General features: G+C 49.3%; 3 protein-coding genes across 3 annotated transcripts; 1 reads left to right on the top strand and 2 right to left on the bottom strand.

The window, feature by feature from the left end:
- Nucleotides 1–5,414: 5,414 nt before the first annotated feature.
- LOC133910525 (uncharacterized) lies at nucleotides 5,415–6,683 on the bottom strand. The gene has a single exon (XM_062352893.1). The coding sequence runs from the start codon at nucleotides 6,681–6,683 to the stop codon at nucleotides 5,415–5,417; it is 1,269 nt and encodes a 422-aa protein (XP_062208877.1).
- Nucleotides 6,684–8,235: 1,552 nt separating this feature from the next.
- LOC133911013 (GDSL esterase/lipase At4g16230-like) lies at nucleotides 8,236–10,774 on the bottom strand. The gene is made up of 5 exons (XM_062353245.1): nucleotides 10,023–10,774; nucleotides 9,777–9,907; nucleotides 9,173–9,418; nucleotides 8,785–9,040; nucleotides 8,236–8,701 (listed from the first exon to the last, which is right to left on the bottom strand). Exons 1-5 carry the CDS (start codon nucleotides 10,282–10,284, stop codon nucleotides 8,478–8,480), a joined length of 1,119 nt encoding a protein of 372 aa, XP_062209229.1. The 5' UTR covers nucleotides 10,285–10,774; the 3' UTR covers nucleotides 8,236–8,477.
- A 3,764-nt stretch (nucleotides 10,775–14,538) lies between these two features.
- LOC133912358 (probable pectinesterase 67) lies at nucleotides 14,539–16,114 on the top strand. The gene is made up of 4 exons (XM_062355045.1): nucleotides 14,539–14,807; nucleotides 14,977–15,139; nucleotides 15,242–15,448; nucleotides 15,550–16,114. Exons 1-4 carry the CDS (start codon nucleotides 14,542–14,544, stop codon nucleotides 15,949–15,951), a joined length of 1,038 nt encoding a protein of 345 aa, XP_062211029.1. The 5' UTR covers nucleotides 14,539–14,541; the 3' UTR covers nucleotides 15,952–16,114.
- Nucleotides 16,115–19,630: the final 3,516 nt, after the last annotated feature.

Raw genomic sequence — 19,630 nt, 5'->3', positions numbered from 1 at the left:
TCTCCGGTACGCTCGCTCGTCCGCCTCACCATGGCTTCTTACGCCGCCGTGCTCCACCAGTTGGATCCATGCCGGATCGGCCCTGTCCTGGCCCGTCGGCGTGGCTCCTTGATCTGCCGCCGTTGTGGCTCTGCCTGGATCAGTCGATCCATTGCCCGCCCGGTCGATCCCCCGCCGCAGTGGCTATACCTAGATCCTCCCCGTGTCAGCTGACTCTCGCGCCTGGCCACCGCCTCTCCCGTCGCCACTGCCAGCTTGCGCTGCTCCGCCAAGGCCACCGCGGGTGCTGATCTCCTCCGACGCCGCTTCGGCTCATCTGCACCCTGGCCGGCCCATTGCTCCACACTGGCTCCCCACACCTTCGCTCCCCAGCCCGCACCTCCGCTTCCCAGTGCTCAACATTGCCGAATGTTTTTTGCTACCTTGTCCTTCACTGCAGAGGACAGATGAAACCACAACAATTGTTTGGAGGGATGAAGGCCTTAATGATTATCCAGTGAATCGTATGTCATTGAAGGAGCTTCGCAGTCAAGTGATGTATGCTGTTCCTTTTACCCGAACTAAGAGTTCAAGAAAACAAAAATATGTTTTTTGTGTGTGAATTAGTCCGCATTATGGTTTTATTGCATCAATGTTTTCAGGACTGTTGCAAATGCTCTTGTCCATGTTCCAAAAAGGGGATCGGGTTGCAATAGACATGCCTATGACATGCAATGCAGTCATCATATATTTGGCAATCATCCTTGGTGGTTTTGTTGTTGTACCAATCCCATATAGTTTTGCTCCTCAGGAGATTGGTACTTGAATGGATGTCTCAAAAGCAAAGGCAATTTTTACTCAGGTGAGACATGGAGCCAGCCTTTCATGATACATCCTTTTAGTACTATAGTGGGGCTTATTCTAAAATTCACAAGATTTCAGTATTTGATAGTTAGAGGAGGGAAGAAAGTTCCACTTTACATGTACGATTGATCTGTTTACTTTAGTCTGGTTTTGTGTTATGCTAATTTGGCTTGCTTAAAATTTTTGAAGGCAAGAACCCGAGCAAACAAGTTGTTCATTAGTGTTCAGTTTTGTACTAGAGAACTAGATATTGAACTAAGAATGAACCATCGACTCATTTTCTTGTACATGTTTGTGCCTAATATGTAAATGTTGTACTCTGCAATCAAGTATGGTTTTATCACAGTTTATACTGATCTGAAGTACTGAACAGTCATAGACTCACAGTTTATAGTAATTTCATTATTTTTGCCATTGTTGTGCAAGGGACTTCATCGAAAGCTATTGTAATTCCTGCAAGGAGAGGCTATCATTTTCTTGTGGAGGAACTTGACTGTTGAGAAAAGTAAAAGGCTTGCCCGTGAAAATGCAAGACATAATAGCATGTGGATTCGATGTTGAAATAGACCAGGTTTGGACAAGCAGATGGAGAAACAAGCATACAATGAATGGAAATCATCAGTTCTTTCATCCAACAAGCAAACAATACAGGTTTGGATTTTGCACTGCTACACCCCTTTAGTCAGCGATTGTTAATCCAACCACATGGCTGACGAATTTACTTGTTCTCTTTTGTCTTTATAACCTGCGAAGCCCAAGAAGTAAGCTCAGCTGAACTAAAAAGCCGGCAAAGATCTGCAAATGCGGCTCTGAGCTGAAGCTCTTCATTTCCACCTTCTAGCTTGCAATTTCCTCATGTACTGTTAGTTGTGTGTCTTTCTTTTCATGCCAATCTGGATGAATAATGTTGTGTGTGAAAGTGTTGTATATTTTGGAAGAATACAGGATGTATTGATCTGTTAATGAAAGGTTACATATATAAGCCATCCCGTCCTTATCTCTTGACCCGGAGACCGGTAGATTAGGAAGGGAGGCAGCCCAGGAAGGCAAGCCGGATCCTTATCTGTATGCGTGTGCATGGCGCAGGAGAATAGGAAAGCCGGCAATCCAGGGAGGCAAGCAACGGCAAGCTCTGTCTATACGTATGCATGGCATGCATGCATACGTATAGTCTAACACTCCCCCGCAGTCGCAACGGTAGAAGGACGAACGTTGAGACTGGACCGAAATTCCGTAAAGACGGACGTAGGCAGACCCTTGGTGAAGATGTCGGCGTACTGAGAGGTCGTCGGGACGTGTAGAACGCGCACTTCGCCAAGCGCAACGCGCTCACGAACAAAGTGCAAGTCGATCTCCACGTGCTTGGTACGTTGATGTTGTACCGGGTTGATGGAGAGGTACACAACGCTGATGTTGTCGCAGTAGACCACAGTGGCGTGCCGAAGGGGACTGTGGAGCTCGAGCAACAATTGGCGTAGCCAACAAGCCTTTGCGATGCCGTTAGCAACAGCACGATACTCCGCCTCAGCGCTTGATCGGGAGACCGTGTGTTGACGCTTTGAAGACCAAGAGACAAGATTGTCACCAAGGAAAACACCGTAGCCCGAGGTGGACTTACGTGTATCGGGACAACCGGCCCAATCAGCGTCGGAGTATACAACAAGGTCGCTGGGATTGGTGCGATGAAGAAAAAGGCCATGATCCAAAGTGCCCTGAAGGTAGCGCAGGATCCGTTTGATGAGGGCAAGGTGCGGCTCGCGGGGATCATGCATGAAGAGGCAGACTTGCTGGACGGCGTAGGCAATATCCGGACGAGTGAAAGTCAGGTACTGTAAGGCCCCAGCAATACCGCGGTAGTGTGTCGGATCAGCGACTGGCGCACCTTCTGCGGAGAGCTTGGAGTGAGTATCGACAGGAGTGCTGCAGGGCTTACATTCGGTCATACCAGCACGCTCCAAAATATCCATGATGTACTGGCGCTGGGAGAGGTGGAGAGAGCCATCCTGACGACGAACAGAGACTCCAAGGAAGTGGTGAAGAGGGCCGAGGTCCTTCATGGAGAAAGTATTCTGAAGAGCATTGATTGTCTTCCGAAGGAGAGAATCAGATGAAGCTGTCAGAATGATGTCATCCACATAGAGAAGCAAATATACTGTGTCGGCATCGCGATGAAATATGAAGAGTGACGTGTCGGACTTAGCTTCCACAAATCCAAGTGACAAGAGATGGGTAGCAAAGCGACTGTACCATGCACGCGGAGCCTGTTTCAGACCGTAGAGAGACTTGTTCAGGCGACAAACATGATCTGGGTAGGCAGGGTCAACAAATCCAGACGGCTGAACACAGTACACAGTCTCAGTGAGAGTACCATGAAGGAAGGCATTCTTCACATCCAGCTGATGAATAGGCCAATCACGTGACAGAGCTAGAGTGAGAACTGTGCGAATAGTAACAGGCTTGACCACTGGACTGAATGTCTCATCAAAATCAATACCGGGACGTTGCGTGAATCCGCGGAGAACCCAGCGAGCCTTGTATCGATCGAGAGAGCCATCAGGAAGATACTTGTGGCGAAAAACCCATTTTCCTGTCACAATGTTGACTCGTGATGGGCAAGGAACCAAATCCCATGTAGCATTAGCCTGCAGAGCATCATTTTCCTCAGTCATCGCAGTACGCCAGTTCTGATCAGCAAGAGCATCCCGGTATGTCCGTGGCACGGGAGAGACTGCAGACACATGAAGGTTGAGCCTGGCAACCGGGACGCGAAAGCCGATCTTGCCCCGAGTCACCATGCGGTGATTATTGGCAATAGGGGTAATGGGAACGGTAGTTAACGGAAGGGGTCGTGCTCCACTGGCAGCAACCTGCGGCAGGGTGCCAGCAGGGGCAGTGGAACTCGGACCCACAAGCGTGGCGCGTGGAGAAGAGCCATGCGAAGAAGCCGTCGGTGTGGAGGCCGCCGAGGGCGCGCTCGGAACAGCCGAGGAAGGCCTAGGCGCACGCACGTTCGACTGGGGCGACGAGGACCCGGGTGCATGCACGCTCGGCTGGAGTGACGTAGGCCTGTAAGCATGTGGCGGGAAGTCGGGCGGACCGGGACATGGCGCAGGCGGCAGAGGGTCGGCAGGTGATGGAGACCCCACCGATGATGTACCTGCAGGACCAATGGGCAGCGGGAATGTACCGAGCTCGGTCAAAAAATCAAAATCATCGTTAGTGAGAGTGGCATTGGATGCTTCGGCGAAGGGAAAGGATGTTTCGTCGAAGGTGACATGCCGGGAAGTGATGATTCGGTTGGAAGCTAAATCAAGACACCGGTAGCCTTTGTGTTCGGAGGAATAGCCAAGGAAAACACAAAGGGTAGAGCGAGGTGACAGCTTGTGTTGAGCGATGGCGGAGAGATTGGGGTAGCATTTGCATCCAAAAACACGAAGATGAGAATATGATGGTTGAACTCCGTGAAGAGCAAAGTACGGGGTGGAGAAGTTTAGAGTTTTGGTTGGATGGCGGTTCAGAAGGTAGGTTGCAGCGTGCAAGGCTTCAACCCAATAGGAGGAAGGAAGGCTAGCCTGAAACATGAGAGAGCGCACAATGTTATTAGTGGTGCGGAGGATACGTTCGGCCTTGCCATTTTGTTGAGAGGTGTGTGGACACGACATGCGGAGTGCAACGCCATGAGTAAGGAAGAAAGTGCGTGCTGAGGAGTTATCAAACTCACGTCTGTTGTCGCACTGAACGCTTTTGACAGTGATGCCAAACTGAATGCGAACAAAGGAGAAAAAGTTAGAGATGGTGGAAAAGGTGTCGGACTTTAAGCGAAGAGGAAAAGTCCATAAAAAATGGGAGCAGTCGTTGAGAATTGCGAGGTAATATTTGTAACCTGAGACACTGACAACCGGAGATGTCCAAAGGTCACAATATATTAAATCGAAATTATGGGAAGCATGGGAGCTAGAAGTGCTAAAAGGGAGACGCACATGGCGACCTAATTGACAAGCATGACATAAAGGTTCAGGCACACTTTTATTACATGAAATAGCATTGGAAGATACTAGCTTATGCATAGCTTCATGACCAAGATGGCCAAGACGACGACGCCACAGAGTGGAGGAGGTGTCAGTGGCAAGGGCATGTGGCGCGGAGGAGGCGCTGGTAGGGTGAAAAGGGTAGAGCTCTCCAGAACTATTGCACCTGGCGATCACGCTCTTGGTTCGAAGGTCCTTTACAGAAAAACCATAAGGATCAAACTCGACAGAACAGTTATTGTCAATTGTAAACTGACGAACAGAGATTAAATTTTTGATTATTTGAGGAGTGACTAGGACATTGTTAAGAACAAGTGGACCTAAGGAAGAAGGAAATGAAACTGAACCAGTGGCAGAGACCGGCAAGGATGACCCATTGCCGACAATGATGGTGGGTGGACTAGAAGGAGAGACAGGGAAGGAAGTGGAGAGAGTACCAGTGTCTGACGTCATATGCGAGGTTGCACCCGAATCCATATAGAATTCGGTGGATGACGGCGGTGGCGTGAGAGTCATGGTGGTGAAGGCGTTGGTGAGGGCCTGCTAATCCCAGGAGCCGGGAAGAGACATGGGGCCCCAGAGGCCCGGAGGCGCCATTGTGGGCGTGGGTGTTGGCGCACCGGCTGCGGTAGCCGGATAACCAGACGGATGGGTCACCGTGAACGCCTGAGCGCGCTGGGTCTGTTGCTGTGGAGCGTTCGGCCGAGGGCCGAGGATGGACGCCGGTGGCCGTGCATGCGGCCAGACCTGGACAGTGCCCGTCCAGGGGTTGAAGAAGGAGGGCCAGCCCATCTGGCCAGAGGAGGTGCCATTGTTGCCGCCGAAGGAGTTGCCGGAGGAGCTGCTGTTGTTGCGGCCGCCCCGGTTGTTGTTCTTGCGGTTGTTGCGGGTGGCAGAGGAGTTGGAGGATGCACGACTGCTGCTAGACTGGGGTGCTCCACCGTGCTGACCACCGATGGAAGAGCCGGCACCCGTAGTTGATCCCCTATTGCCGGAGGAGGCGATAAGGGCGGTAGACGTGGAGCCGGGCTTCGACGCCATGGTAAGCTCCTCAAGAAGAAGATCCGAGCGAACCTCGAGGAAGGAGGGAAACGGACGTTGTCGCTTGAGTAGCGCGGTCATATACGAGAATTTCTCGTTTAATCCGCGCAAAACGGCGAGGACGAGGGTGCGATCTTGGATGGCCTCGCCTATGTCACCGAGAGCATCGGCCATCCCTTTCATCTTGCGACAGTAGTCGGAGACGGAGAGATCGCCTTGAGCGAAATTGCGGAATTCTGCATCAAGATGCAAGGCGCGGGTCTCTCGGTTCCCGAGAAACTGCTGCTCGAGGGCAACCCAAATGATCCGAGCCGTGGCAGTGGGAGTCATGACGATGTCGAGGAGCTTGGAGGTGATGGTGCCATAGAGCCAGCCGAGGACGGTGCACTCCATCCGTGCCCAGGCGGCGTTGTCAGGGGCAGCAGCATCAGAAAAGACGTGGTCGCTGAGGGCATACTTGCCCACGGCGAGGAGAAAGAGCCCACGCCACTTGGAGTAGTGAGGCGAGTGCAAGTCGAGGACGACGGGGACGAGGGACTTGATGCTGAGGACGGTGACCGCCTGTGCGTGGAGAGAGGCGATGGTGGTGGCTTCAGAGAGAGCCACGGCCTGAGCATCGGCCACGGCGTGCGCGACGGGCGTGATCGGAGCTTGCTGATGGGTGATGTCGACCCGGCGAAGACGCTGGAGCTCTGCCTCTTGATCGGCGGTGGCCTTGAGAAGGCGTTCGATCTCGGCGTCCTTCTCTGCCTCAGTCAGGAGACGAGCCATGGGAAGGAGCCGAGGAAGAAAGATGCTGCAGCGGCGGGCTTGGAGAGCCGGCGGAGGCAGCAGAACAAGGTTAGCGGAAGCAGGATCGAGCGGCTGCAGGATCAGCGGCTCGTGATACCATGAAAGCGTTGTATATTTTGGAAGAATACAGGATGTATTGATCTGTTAATGAAAGGTTACATATATAAGCCATCCCGTCCTTATCTCTTGACCCGGAGACCGGTAGATTAGGAAGGGAGGCAGCCCAGGAAGGCAAGCCGGATCCTTATCTGTATGCGTGTGCATGGTGCAGGAGAATAGGAAAGCCGGCAATCCAGGGAGGCAAGCAACGGCAAGCACTGTCTATACGTATGCATGGCATGCATGCATACGTATAGTCTAACAGTGTGTCAGTTATCTCGATGTGGTTATGTAGGTCTATTTTAACTTTGGAAGGCCAATTTTGGTCCATGTCAACATGATGCCAGCATTAGGACTAAAATGTGAAATTAACTTCTTAGCTCATGCTTGTTTGATCTCTGTTGTAGCTCATGCTTCGTAGCTCATTTAGATGCTTGCAAGATTCAGGTTCACACTCAAGATTCGTTTCTTTGCTACTTTAATGGTTCATCGGCTTCCAAATTTCCAATGTTAATCCGATATTCAGATAGGATTTATGTGCCTGCAGCTATAACTGTACAGTGGATCGCTCAATGATTCCTATCAAATATGCTCTTAGCTAAAAAGGTGTGGTCCTCATCAATTTACAATTTGCACCTGTCATATAATTTTCTTCTTTACATATGTTTCTTGCATTATGCTGACCTTATTTTCTTATGTTTTTATAGTGTCTAAATTTTTATGTATGAACTCTTTGCAGCCTGCGTGTCTTTATTTTTTCTTTCAGCAAAGACCAAAGACCATCATTTCAGAGGCGGATATATTGGATGCTTGATCCGTAAGAGTTCTTTACTTTTTTTTTATTCTTTCTTGTTCTGAAAATCTTCATATCGATTTTTCTCGTGCTGTGGGTCTCTTCATTCACAGAGCAACTTATGACCATTTTATCTTCATCACACTACACCATGCGGTATTTTTATCTTGTGCTATGCTATAGTATTTTTTTCTTTCTTTTTTGCATTTGCTCATTATTACAAGTTATGTATATTAATGATTCAGTACACTTGTGTTACTTAGAACCTCTATCTGTGATATTTCTAAGAGCTAAAAATCATCCTGGATAATTATGCACCACACATTGTATTCAGCGTCGGTTGCAACGCACCGGCAGAAAATTAGTGTAGCAGTTAAAGCCTACACGGAGGGCCTACCCTTACTACTGGTTGGCTAGAATACATTGCCCTTCCTCTGATAACGTTGGTGACGTGTCACTTATCAGTATAAAACTGATAGTAAAAGGCACAGCTGAGAGCCTGTCATGTTGAGACCGAAACACAAGCCAGGCTGGAAACAACGCCACTCAGGATTCAGGAATCACAGATTCTCAGCAGAGGCGGACCGCGAACGTGTTCAGCAGGACGGATCACGACATTGTTTTGTCGCACCTGGTCTCATCTGATGCGTTCAAAATACCTTCAATCATCCACAAACTTTGTTCTAACCACCAAACAATTCACGAGTTCGGTCGCAAAGAAGTCAAATGGAAAACGAGAATGAAGTGAAGAACAAAACAGAGAAGAACGCGACGAGAGATCATCCTAGCTAGCACGAATCATGTTACACTGAAGAAGGCCGAACAACCCCTAATAATCTCTTAAAAGTAATGAATCTAAAGCAGCCAGCATCGGTAACCGATCAGGTCGTGATCAGCTGGCGCACGTTGACCGGGAAGATGTCGGCGGGGCCGCCGTCGAGGATCCGGCGAGCGATGAGCGCGTTGGTGGCGTCGCTGGGGTGGTAGGGGTCCCAGAACACGTACTTGGATCTGTCCGCGCAGTACAGCGACGTCGGCCCGCACGGCACCAGCCCGCCGAACCGCCCGCTCACGTAGCAGCACGCCGAGTCCACCACCTCGAACCCTGGACACGAGCACGGACACAGCAAAATTTCACAAACTTTTCGAGGTTCCGCATGACCTAGCCATGTTTTCACGGCACGGTACCGTGTGATCTGTAGTTGGCGATGATGTCGGAGAAGATGTGGTAGACGTCGGCGTAGACGAAGCGGGAGCCGGGGAGGGTGGCGCCAAGCTCGTTCACCAGGGCCTTGAGCCTCCGGTTGAAGGACTGGGCAAGCTGGTTCGGGAACTCGGCGCAGCCCGCGCCGGTCGACGGGTTCGTCTCCCTCTGGTACGGGATGCAGCCGATGGGCCCCACGTTCACCGCCAATATCTTACGGGCGTCCAGAAGGTACAGCCTCTGCGATATACCATTGCGTCAGGCACACGACACTACCACGAGTTTGCCACACGCTAGCTGCAAGCCTGATGCTTACAGAGCTGTAACTGTATTGCAGGATGTATGGAGAGGCTGCCCAGTCCAGGCACCTACTGTGAGCTGCTGCCGGTACTTGGCGATCATGGCGTTGATGAAGGCCGCCGGCGGCGTCGTGGCGCGCTCCGGCACGGAGATGATGGGCGTGAGGTAGTTGTTGATGAAGTCGTTGGAACCCATGGTGACCGAGAAGAGCGCGCCCCGAAGCAGGCTCACCGCCGCCACCTCCCCGTGCCGTGCGATAAGGTCGTGCCGGTTGTTCGCGTAGTTGTCAATCTGGGCGTCCAAGTTCAAGCGCCCACCCTATTTAAGACAATCCAACCAGATATCAGCAACCACGTTGTCGCCGACTGAAAATGTTACTTTTTGTAAAAGCTTGGATTAACTTATCACTCACGACAAGTTATCTTGAGAGACAGTTAAATAGTAGAAAATATACAGCATTTGCGTGCTGCAATTCAGTCATGCAGCTAGCGATTTGTTAGCCGTGTGTTCACGCAAAAGAGAAGCGATTGGAGAACTGATTCACGCAGAGGGAATGATCTCCTCACTCTCAAGTTACGCGGGAAAAAGAATTGCGGGGAAACAGAGAGCCAGAGACGTGTAGGTAGTAGATTAGAACCGGGATTTCACTCAAGAACGATAGGGTCTGTGTACTGACGAAGATACTCCCGGTTTGGTTCAGGATGCCTCCGCCGCCGGACGCGTAGTTGACACCTCTCAGCACGGCGTCGCCGGTGGTCTCCGGGGCCATGTACGGTGGAACAAACCCTCCCATCCCCATCTCTTGCCCTGAAACACTAAGGATCATAAGATTTGATACAGACAGGAAAAGACATTGAAATGTTCAGGGGGTGATGCAATTTAACAGTAAAACTCAAGCAAAGAAACTGAACGCGTCTGTTACCTAGAATGTCGACGATGGTCCGGCCGTTGGTGTACCGGCCGGTGGGCTGGTGGCCGGGGAAGTCGATGCCGTTCGGGGGATAGTTGGCCTTCGACAGGGAGACGATGTAGTTGTTATTGCCGGCGTCGACGAGCGAGTCCCCGAAGATGAAGCACGCCGGCATACCAACACCAGCAACGCAAGTACCAGCGAGCACGGCGAGGCAGGCCAGTACAGCGAGGTGAGACGCCGACCTGTGTCGCAGCTCGTGCGGAGGACACATTGATGAGGCACGAACGTCACACCGGGAGATAGAGTATCAAGTGAGGAGACAAGGGAATGTTTTGCCTAGTAGAGTAGCGGCGTGGAACCGTGAGGCGATGCTGCGAGCAATGGTTTTGGTTTCTGACGCCCAGTGCAAGGCTGCTACTAGCTCACTTGGTCCTACTGATTACTGAAAGCTGTTTGTGGCAGAGGAGAAGTTTCGATGGTGAGGGAAGGAAGCGTTGCCTACTTATATAACACGAGGCAGAGGAGAAGTTTTGATGGTGAGGGAAGGAAGCGTTGCCTACTTATATAACACGAGAAACAGAATCTAAGGGACTGGACGCTGCAGAAAATAATATAGATAATGGAGACAATGGAAGAAAACAAACAAACAGAAAAGCTTGATTGATGCTTGCAGATGCCAATTTTCCCACTAAATCCTACAGATGAAGATGAAGCCTGACGAGAGAGAGAGAGAGAGAGAGAGAGCGGACAACAAACCAAGACAAACGAGGAGGAAAGATTGTGTGATCTGAGAAGGTTGTTGCGGTAATATATAAAAACTCACTTGACATTGTTTTCACATGAACCAATTACACATACTCCAAAATTTTGTAGATATACACTTTTCCATCTGGCACTAAATGGTTACTAGTACTTAGTAACCCCTGAAGCCTTCATCAGCTACCCGTGAGCTCTCGGCAGGCACTGGATTGGTGACACTACTCTTCACTTCCAGGAGAGAGACGGATCCATCAACCCTATGTTCGTGCACTCCCCGTAAATAGCGCATCGCATTATATTACCATCAGGTTCTTGAAATGGATTGCATGTAGGTGCACGGCCTGACGGAAATTACAGCGCGAAGCGGGGTAGCGTCACCGGTCTCAAGCCTCAATGAGATCTGAACTCCGAAGAAGCAGGTGGCCTGCACAGATCTGCAGGCTGCGATCTTATTTACTTCTTGCCTCGAAATCAAATGGAGGGCTCTGAATCCTGCAGTGATGCCATTACTGTAGCATTTACTGCCTCACGGTGTAATGCTCTCCTGCTTGGTCTCATGCCGGATTCAAGTTACACCATGGTCCATGATCATGATGGCAGCGTCTTACTGCAATGCAAGGCGAGTTGGCTGTAGTAGAAAGTAGAAACTAGAAAAGGGATCATCTGTTCTTGAAACAGAGCGAGCGAGTAGGTTTTTGTTTTCCTAAGAAGGGCTGTAGAAATTGATGCGTGATGGCGCCGGAGACGATGCACGCCGAGCCAATCAAAGCTGCCGTCGCTGGTAGCCTCACGTTGTTGCAGGGGATTCAATTCCGAGGGCAGTGGATTCATTTGTTTCACTGCTATGGTTGCTTGCTCGTTCCTCCTCTTTCCTGAACAGTAGTACTGTCTTGGAGTTATTTTTTTTCTGCTTCCGCCTGCTCGTGCTGTGATGAAACATGAATTTGGCCAGCCTTGGCACCTCGTAAGCTGCATGCATGCACACCTGACCGTAGTTATGTCATAGATTTACAGTACGGTTTCAGTACTGCAACAAAGTAGCACTAGCATGAAAGATTTTCTTCTGAATGGCGAGATTTTCTTCAATGAAACCGCGGACCTGGGCAAATCGTCAGCCACGAATTCCAGTATAAAATCTAGTAGAGCTTCAGTCATGTGTGCTACTTTATCACACATATTGAAATACCTTTGATGATAAAAAAACTGAACTAAGCAACTTTGTGCCTGACAATCGTTGTAATTACCGGAGAAATCGTCATACGAAGTGATCAGGTTTTGAGCAGCCATTTCCAGCAAAATATGGCCCATTCCATGATCCTTCTCGCGCTGCGCTCGGAGACAAGCTTCAGTTCCTGAATGCTTGTTGAAGGGATTGGATTGGTGACTTACCCATTTCATACAGCAATCCCTGATCAAAGAAAAAGATAGAATAACATCCATTTCAAAATATTTCTACTGATTCCTTGGTTCGGACCTACGAATAATAGCACTCGATTATTATCAACCCGACTGCCATCTTTTTCTGACTCTGACGAACTGCCCGGTCCCTGCACACAATGCTTCACCGACGTCATTTCTTACAGTATGAAACAACCATCCTCCAGAGAATGATAGTGGATCAAACGAACCATCAGAATTGACTTTTTTAGAGTCGGTTCATGGGGTGGGACTGAACTCCATCTTGGCATGCATGTCATTCGACCATTTCGAGGACTTCTACAAATTTAATCCACTCTTCTCTTCGGTCCAGCCTAGCCGCCACAAGTCTTTAGTACTACTTTTATTCTGATATACTTTTCCTTAAAAAATCTCTTAGTGGAAAATATTCACTCTTTAATTTTTTAGTTTTGTTTGTGAGAATTCACCCTCTTTCACTTGGAACGAAGGGCCTTTTTTATTTATACATTTTTATTTTTTTAATATTTATAAAAATACACGTCTATTTTAAAATATTGTAAATCTAGGCTACCGTCACCTGTTAGAATGGCGATAGGAAGATGTCACTCATCCAACGGGCGACACCTTATGAGGCACGATGGTTAAAAATTAAATATCCTGACCGATATAGCGTCCACGTCGACGTGTCACCCAACCAACGAGCACCTTTGCGCCCGAAGAGCACACTAAAAAAGGCGTCAACACATTTTCCTACACAACATGCTCTTACAATGGTGCCTTCAGCTTTTGTTAATCACATGTATGATTTTCAAGAGCTAGAAAAAGCTAGCATCTTTGTTAATCACAATAGACCTATATTAATCACATACATGCATGCAACAACACCTGTGTGTAAGTAGAGGTGTTGCCTGTTAAACGGATGACACCTTTTTTAGTGGGTCCCAACATAGTCCTATCGGTTGTCGTCCTACCAACAAGCAACAGTAGTAAATGTGTCGCCTGTTGGTTGTGGATGCCATGTCGACGAGAGCATTTAATTTTTGACGTTGCGTCATGGATCTCATAAGTTGTCGTCCGTTGGATGGGTGATACCTTATTGTCACATTTTTAATGGGTAACGATGATCTAGATATGCAATATTTTGAAATAAGTATGCATTTTTGTAAATATTAAAAAATAAAAATATATAAATAAAATAATTTGCAATGACCACCATGACACCGTCCTCATCAAGCCAAATGTGCATATAGTGTTGCATAGAGAATGGGCTACTTTTTTATTTAGGGGATGGAGAATGAGCTACTAGAATTAAGATTTTCTACTACCTCGATCCGGCTATCCGTCTGAACTAAGACGGGCCAAAATCAATCAGGCCATGGAGCTGACAAGCCCATCCAAACAAACAGAAATCCAACTCTAAGGCAACGTGAGATTTTTTATTTTTATTTTTTAAATCAAAAAATTACAAATATATGTGTTCTTGAAATTTTGCAACTCCAAGGTTACACAACACCCTTTCAACGGCCGTCAAGTTTAAAATAAATAAAAATATAACATTCTAATAATCTTAAAATTCAAACACTATCTGAATTGTTATTAAAAATTCTGCAAAAAAAATTATAGTGTAGATGTTGCTATAATCTTGCGCTCTAGGAAAATTTAAAACAAATAATTCCTTGTACAATGAGAAAAAACAGATTTTATCAAAAACAGAAACATATATTTGTAAGGCAAATGCTATTTTTCATATGCATGTTATTGCAAAATATCTCAAACAACAACCGTGAGATGTTAAATGGGCATCTAATAGCTTACAACCATCTTCTAGCTCCTGCATGTGCCCTATCTCCCGCCCACTTCTAGCCATCTCTAATGGCATTTCTATCGTCAAATTCATATCTAACACCTAACCATACTAATCCCGACCAATTCGTGCTCTCCCATCCTACCCTAGCCCACCGGCTATCCTCCGCCGCTCCGCTCCCGTCTCCTTTATCAGGTGGGCCTGCCTCCCCCAAAATCTCCTCTAAAGCCAGCTAAGAAGAACCCTCCTCCGAATCAAACCATCATCGGGAACTTCATCGACGCCGTGTTCACAGAGCTGAAATCTCAAATAGATGATTTCACACGCCTAAGTAGAAAGATTTCGGATTTAAAAAATATAAAATAAAAAAGGTCCGGCAGTTGATGCGGTTTAACCAGGCCTTCGAGAAACACCCGCCTTTCCCTCCCAGCCTTCCCCTGCCCCCGGCAGCGAGCGGCCAGAAACAGAGCGCCGCGTTAAGGGCCCCGCTCTCCCCTTCATTTGCCTTGGAGAACTTCTAGCTACGCTGTTCTTTCCAGACCCCCCCCCCCCCCCCCGCGCGCACTGATGGCCCGCCCGTGCCTCCTCCCCTTCCTGCTCGCCGCCGCGGCGGTGCTCTCGTGGGCGCCCGGCGGCGCGCTCGCCAAGTCGAAGTTGGCCAAGAAGAGCGACGACATCGTCAACGGGCCCCTCCTCACCGAAAAGATCAAGGCGAAGCGTACGCTGATTGTCGGCCCGGACGAGGAGTTCAAGACCGTGCAGTCCGCCATCGACGCCGTGCCTGCCGGCAACTCCGAGTGGGTCATCGTCCACCTCCGCTCCGGCGTCTACAGGCATGCTTTCATTTGATCTTTTTTCGCTTCTCTCTCTCTCGATCTCTCTCTCTCGCACGTGTTGAGAATTTTGTGCACGCGTGTACACATGTAATTTTGTAAGTGGGTACACATGTTTTCAGTCTTGGTTGGAAGAGGATTATAAAATAGAAGCGTGAAATGCATGCAGTGGGAAAGTCGTTATCCCGGAGAACAAGCCGTTCATCTTCGTGAGGGGCAATGGCAAGGGCCGGACCTCCATCTCCCACGAGTCCGCCTCCCCCGACAATGCCGAGTCCGCCGCGTTCACCGTGAACGCGGACAACGTCATCGTCTTCGGCATCACATTCAGGGTCCGTTTCCCATCTCTTTCTTTTCTTTACGCGGAACATTTTTGGAAACAAAGTCTTGAATGGCTCTGACACGTACGATCCGCTCGTCCAACGATGCCACAGAACAGCGCCCGCGCCGGGCTGATCGCCAACTCGGAGATCCGCACGGTGGCGGCCATGGTAGCCGGCGACAAGGTGGCCTTCTACCACTGCGCGTTCTACAGCCCCCACGACACCCTCTTCGACAGCGCCGGCCGCCACTACTACGAGAGCTGCTACATCCAGGGCAACATCGATTTCATCTTCGGCGGCGGCCAGTCCATGTTCCAGGCAAGCAGCTTGCACACATACATGCATGGCACATGTCCGCATGTACCTCTACAAGCAGTAGCAAGCGCCTGAACGCCCGTGTGTCGTGTACATGCGTGCAGTGCCCGGAGATCTTCGTGAAGCCCGACCGGCGGACGGAAATCCTGGGGTCCATCACCGCGCAGAACCGCAAGGAGGAGGACAGCGGCGGCTTCGTGTTCCTCAAGGGCAAGGTGTACGGCGTCGGGGAGGTGTACCTGGGCCGCGTCACCGACCCCCTCTCGCGCGTCATCTTCTCCGACACCTACCTCTCCAAGACCATCAACCCCGCCGGGTGGACCAGCTACGGCTACGCCGGCAGCACCGGGAACGTGATGCTCGCGGAGTTCAACTGCACGGGGCCGGGCGCCGACGCGTCGAAGCGCGCGCCGTGGTCGCGGCGGCTCACCAAGGACGAGGCGTCCAAGTACCTCACCGTCGACTTCATCAACGGCAAGGAGTGGCTGCCGGCGTACTACTACTGATGGGACGGACTGAACATGTACATGTATTGGAAACTTGTGGTAATCTTCTTCCATGCTACTCTGTGAAAGATTACAGATTACACGGTTCCTATCTTTGGCTATCCTAACTATGGCAACAACCTGAGGCTCACCATATACTTTACAAGTATAACAGATTTGTCTAATACTCTGGGAGTGAATCCAAAATGCTAAATTCTGATTGGGACTGAACGATCGATTTTCTGTGATAGGACTTCGACTGATTTAATTTGATGAGCCCTGAGCCCCAAAATTGTGCATGCCAATTCTTGCTTAGAATTGAAAGCACCTTGTGTGGTGTCCAACGCATCATAACATTTATTTGGCTGCATCATAACATTTCTAGTTACAACATATAGATGTAGTATGCAAGCATGATCTCCACATGTATATATAGCTCATTATCTGTTTATTTCGGCAAAATACAAGACACAATACATGTAAAACCGTTCAACTTTGCCACTAACAGTATATATATACCATATACACCACCTCATATAATTATCACGGGCTAAAGATCTTGCCACATTACTGTTCTGTTGATTACGATCGTTGTAGAGTATAATATGTATAGCAGACATGTACCCTTAAGGGTACTTTTTTTTTACTTTCCCCTTTGCATACATGACGGTCAAGCGTGTGCATGGAATACCTGTATGTACTCCAAACGCTTCTCGAAGACTGAAAGTTTTATACCCCGCCACCGATGCCACCTCCGGCACCACCACCATAACCTCCACCGCCACCAGCACCAGCCCCGCCACCATAGCCTCCACCGGCGCCACCGCCAGCTCCTCCACCATAGCCTCCTCCGGCGCCGCCTCCAGCACCGGCACCGTCACCTCCACCGTATCCACCGCCATTGCCTCCACCGGCTCCTCCACCATAGCCGCCTCCGACACCACCTCCAGCGCCGGCACCTCCACCATATCCACCACCAGTGCCTCCGCCGGCTCCTCCACCATAACCATGTCCAGCACCGGCACCTCCGCCGTAGCCACCACCAGCCCCAGCTCCTCCTCCACCACCGAGTCCACCGCCTCCACCAGCACCACCGCCAACTCCACCTCCATAACCACCGCCAAGCCCTCCGCCTTCACCACCACCTAAGCCACTTCCTCCACCACCACCGAGGCCGCCTCCACCGCCTGCACCCCCACCGAATCCACCACCTTTCCCTCCTCCAAACCCACCCCCAAGATCTCCACCGTGCCCAAGCCCACCGCCGTACCCTACACCACCACCAAGCCCACAGCCACCGCACAAGTGCTGCTTCTCCAAGAACCGCGCCTCGGCGGCCACCGCAAGAAGCACTGCGACGGCAAGTCCTGCAAGGACCAACTCCCACACACCCCTCGGCGCCCTCCCCATGACGTGCGTTGCCAAGCTCGCAAGCAGAGCTCAGCTCACTAGAGTCGAGTAGTATCGACGCTGCTGCTCTGGAGCTGGACGAAGGAGATCACCAAGCTCGGCACTCTTATATAATGGCAGAGTGGCGCGTAGTCGCGGACGTAGTTAATGTAGGTGGTTGCGCGCGCGGCCTCGCTTCGCGTTTCTGCTTTCAGGACAGCCAGGTGGTGGGCAGGAGGGCACTAGAGGTAGCGGGGGCCCGCCTCACCGTGGGCGGCCGCGGAAATCTCTCCCGCCGCATTGACCGCGATCGGTGGGGCACGGGCCGCGATGCGCGGCACTGGCGCTGATCGATGCTGCGACGTACGGCCCTGCACGTCGACGGGGAGATGAGATCGAGCTGCATTTATGTTCACGCACTGGAGGGGCGACGGCGCAACTAACTGCGCACATGCCGGGCCGACTTCGACGGCCGGAGGGAGGGCCGCGTGCATTTTCGGGATACAGCAAACCGGCGAGTGGAGGGGACGTGCTGCTCCATCGAAAAATATCGCCGGTCCAAATCGAAGAGATCTGAGGGTGAAGTGAAAAAGGATCGAAGTGATGGGAGGTTGAGGTATTGGGTGATGCTATATTTCAAGTCACCCGAAAACTCCACTCTTCTCAGTCGACGATTGTGTCCGTCCATTCTTCATCCGATGGTCCAATGTCTTTTTTCTTCCTCCCGTCCGCCCAATGTTGTTCACTTCCTCCTCCCGCCGACAGCTCGATACTCTGCCCCGCGCGCCACCAGATGTCTCTAGCGGTGTCCCCGCCGCTAGATTCGTAGCTCCCACCGTTACTACGCTAACCCAGCTTCGCTAGGATCGTCTCCTCTCGCCACTGATCCAGCATTGTCTATCTGGTAGTCCTCTGCTGCTCCGCCACCACCACCAGGGCATATTGCTACCGTGCTACCTCCCTCTAAGCCTGAAGACGGAGGAATCCTACCAGAGAAGAACGTTGTGCGTGCATGTTTACAAGGGTCGCCTGAAATCTCGTGCAATTTCAAGCATATGAAGAATAAGAGACGTGATAAGTTAAACATTTAGCTCGTATGAAAGGAGATGATGATTATCTCACGTCCGGCGACTGAGATGATCGAATAGGAATAAGTTATGAACAGCGTACATTGCAGAAGATCATAGCACAAAAAATAAGCTATGATATGCTATAATGTACGTGTTCAAAACTTAATTCTTACATTAGCTTGGATGTTGACTACAGATTAATTTGTTCTCAATTCTCATGTGGCCTTAGTATTGAAGTGATGCAGTCGATCTGTTGCCGATTTGCAGATGATTTACATGTCCGCATACAAATGCCAAAGCACGAAGAAAATTATACCCTTATATATCTGTATCAGTTTTGCTTGATTTTATAGAGAAAATAGGTTTAGGAGAGGGATGGTAGTGCTCAATGAAAGCTTTACCGATTGCTGGATCTTAGATCTAATGGTTCGGGATAGGTGATTTAAGGATTTGCAAAATCTAAATCACCGCAAAACTAGAGACATCCTGTATCAGTTTTGCTAGGTTAGCACCATGCGCAACAAGGAGGGAAATTGGAATTAATACTTTGCTTTTCACATTATCTTCCTTCAATTATTCATTGTACACTCATATCTCAAACACCACTATCAGTAATCATTCAATCAATATCAAATTGTTTATCTGGTGGAAAATATTACATTAAAAAATATCTAAGATGTCATCTATTTGCAAAGCAAAATAAGCTTTCTAAAAGTTTGGACAAAAGCGAGTAAATTTCTTTTTTAACCATTGCACTGGTTACAAATGACATTCTTCACAACATTCATTCTCCTTCACTTGTCTTCTTAGAACAACATATTCAATTTTAGAAGAGTAAATTTCACAAAACTACATATATTATGATAAAATTATCATAAAACTACATATTTAAGTAATATTTTTACAAAACTACAGATTTGGTGCCTATTTTATCGCAAAACTACATATCTTTAAAAAATTATCGTAAAACTATAGATTTAAGTAACAATTTTATAAAATTATAGATTTAACACCGATTTTATCGCAAAACTACAGATTTTAGAGGAGTTGTTCGCAATCTCGTTACCATGACGACAGGACCCCGCTTGCAGTCTCACAACAGCTGCCAACTCATGAAACGTACCATCCGAAAGCTCATAAAACTACAGATACTTTGGTAAAATTATCGCAAATCATAAAATTACAGATTTAAGCATCAGTTTCACAAAACTACAAGTTTAACACCGATTTTATCATAAAAC

Source organism: Phragmites australis, chromosome 3, assembly GCF_958298935.1.
Source record: "Phragmites australis chromosome 3, lpPhrAust1.1, whole genome shotgun sequence".
Classification (NCBI taxonomy): domain Eukaryota; kingdom Viridiplantae; phylum Streptophyta; class Magnoliopsida; order Poales; family Poaceae; genus Phragmites; species Phragmites australis.
The sequence above is the reverse complement of the archived record's forward strand: the minus strand, read 5'-3'. Positions and strand labels throughout refer to the sequence as shown.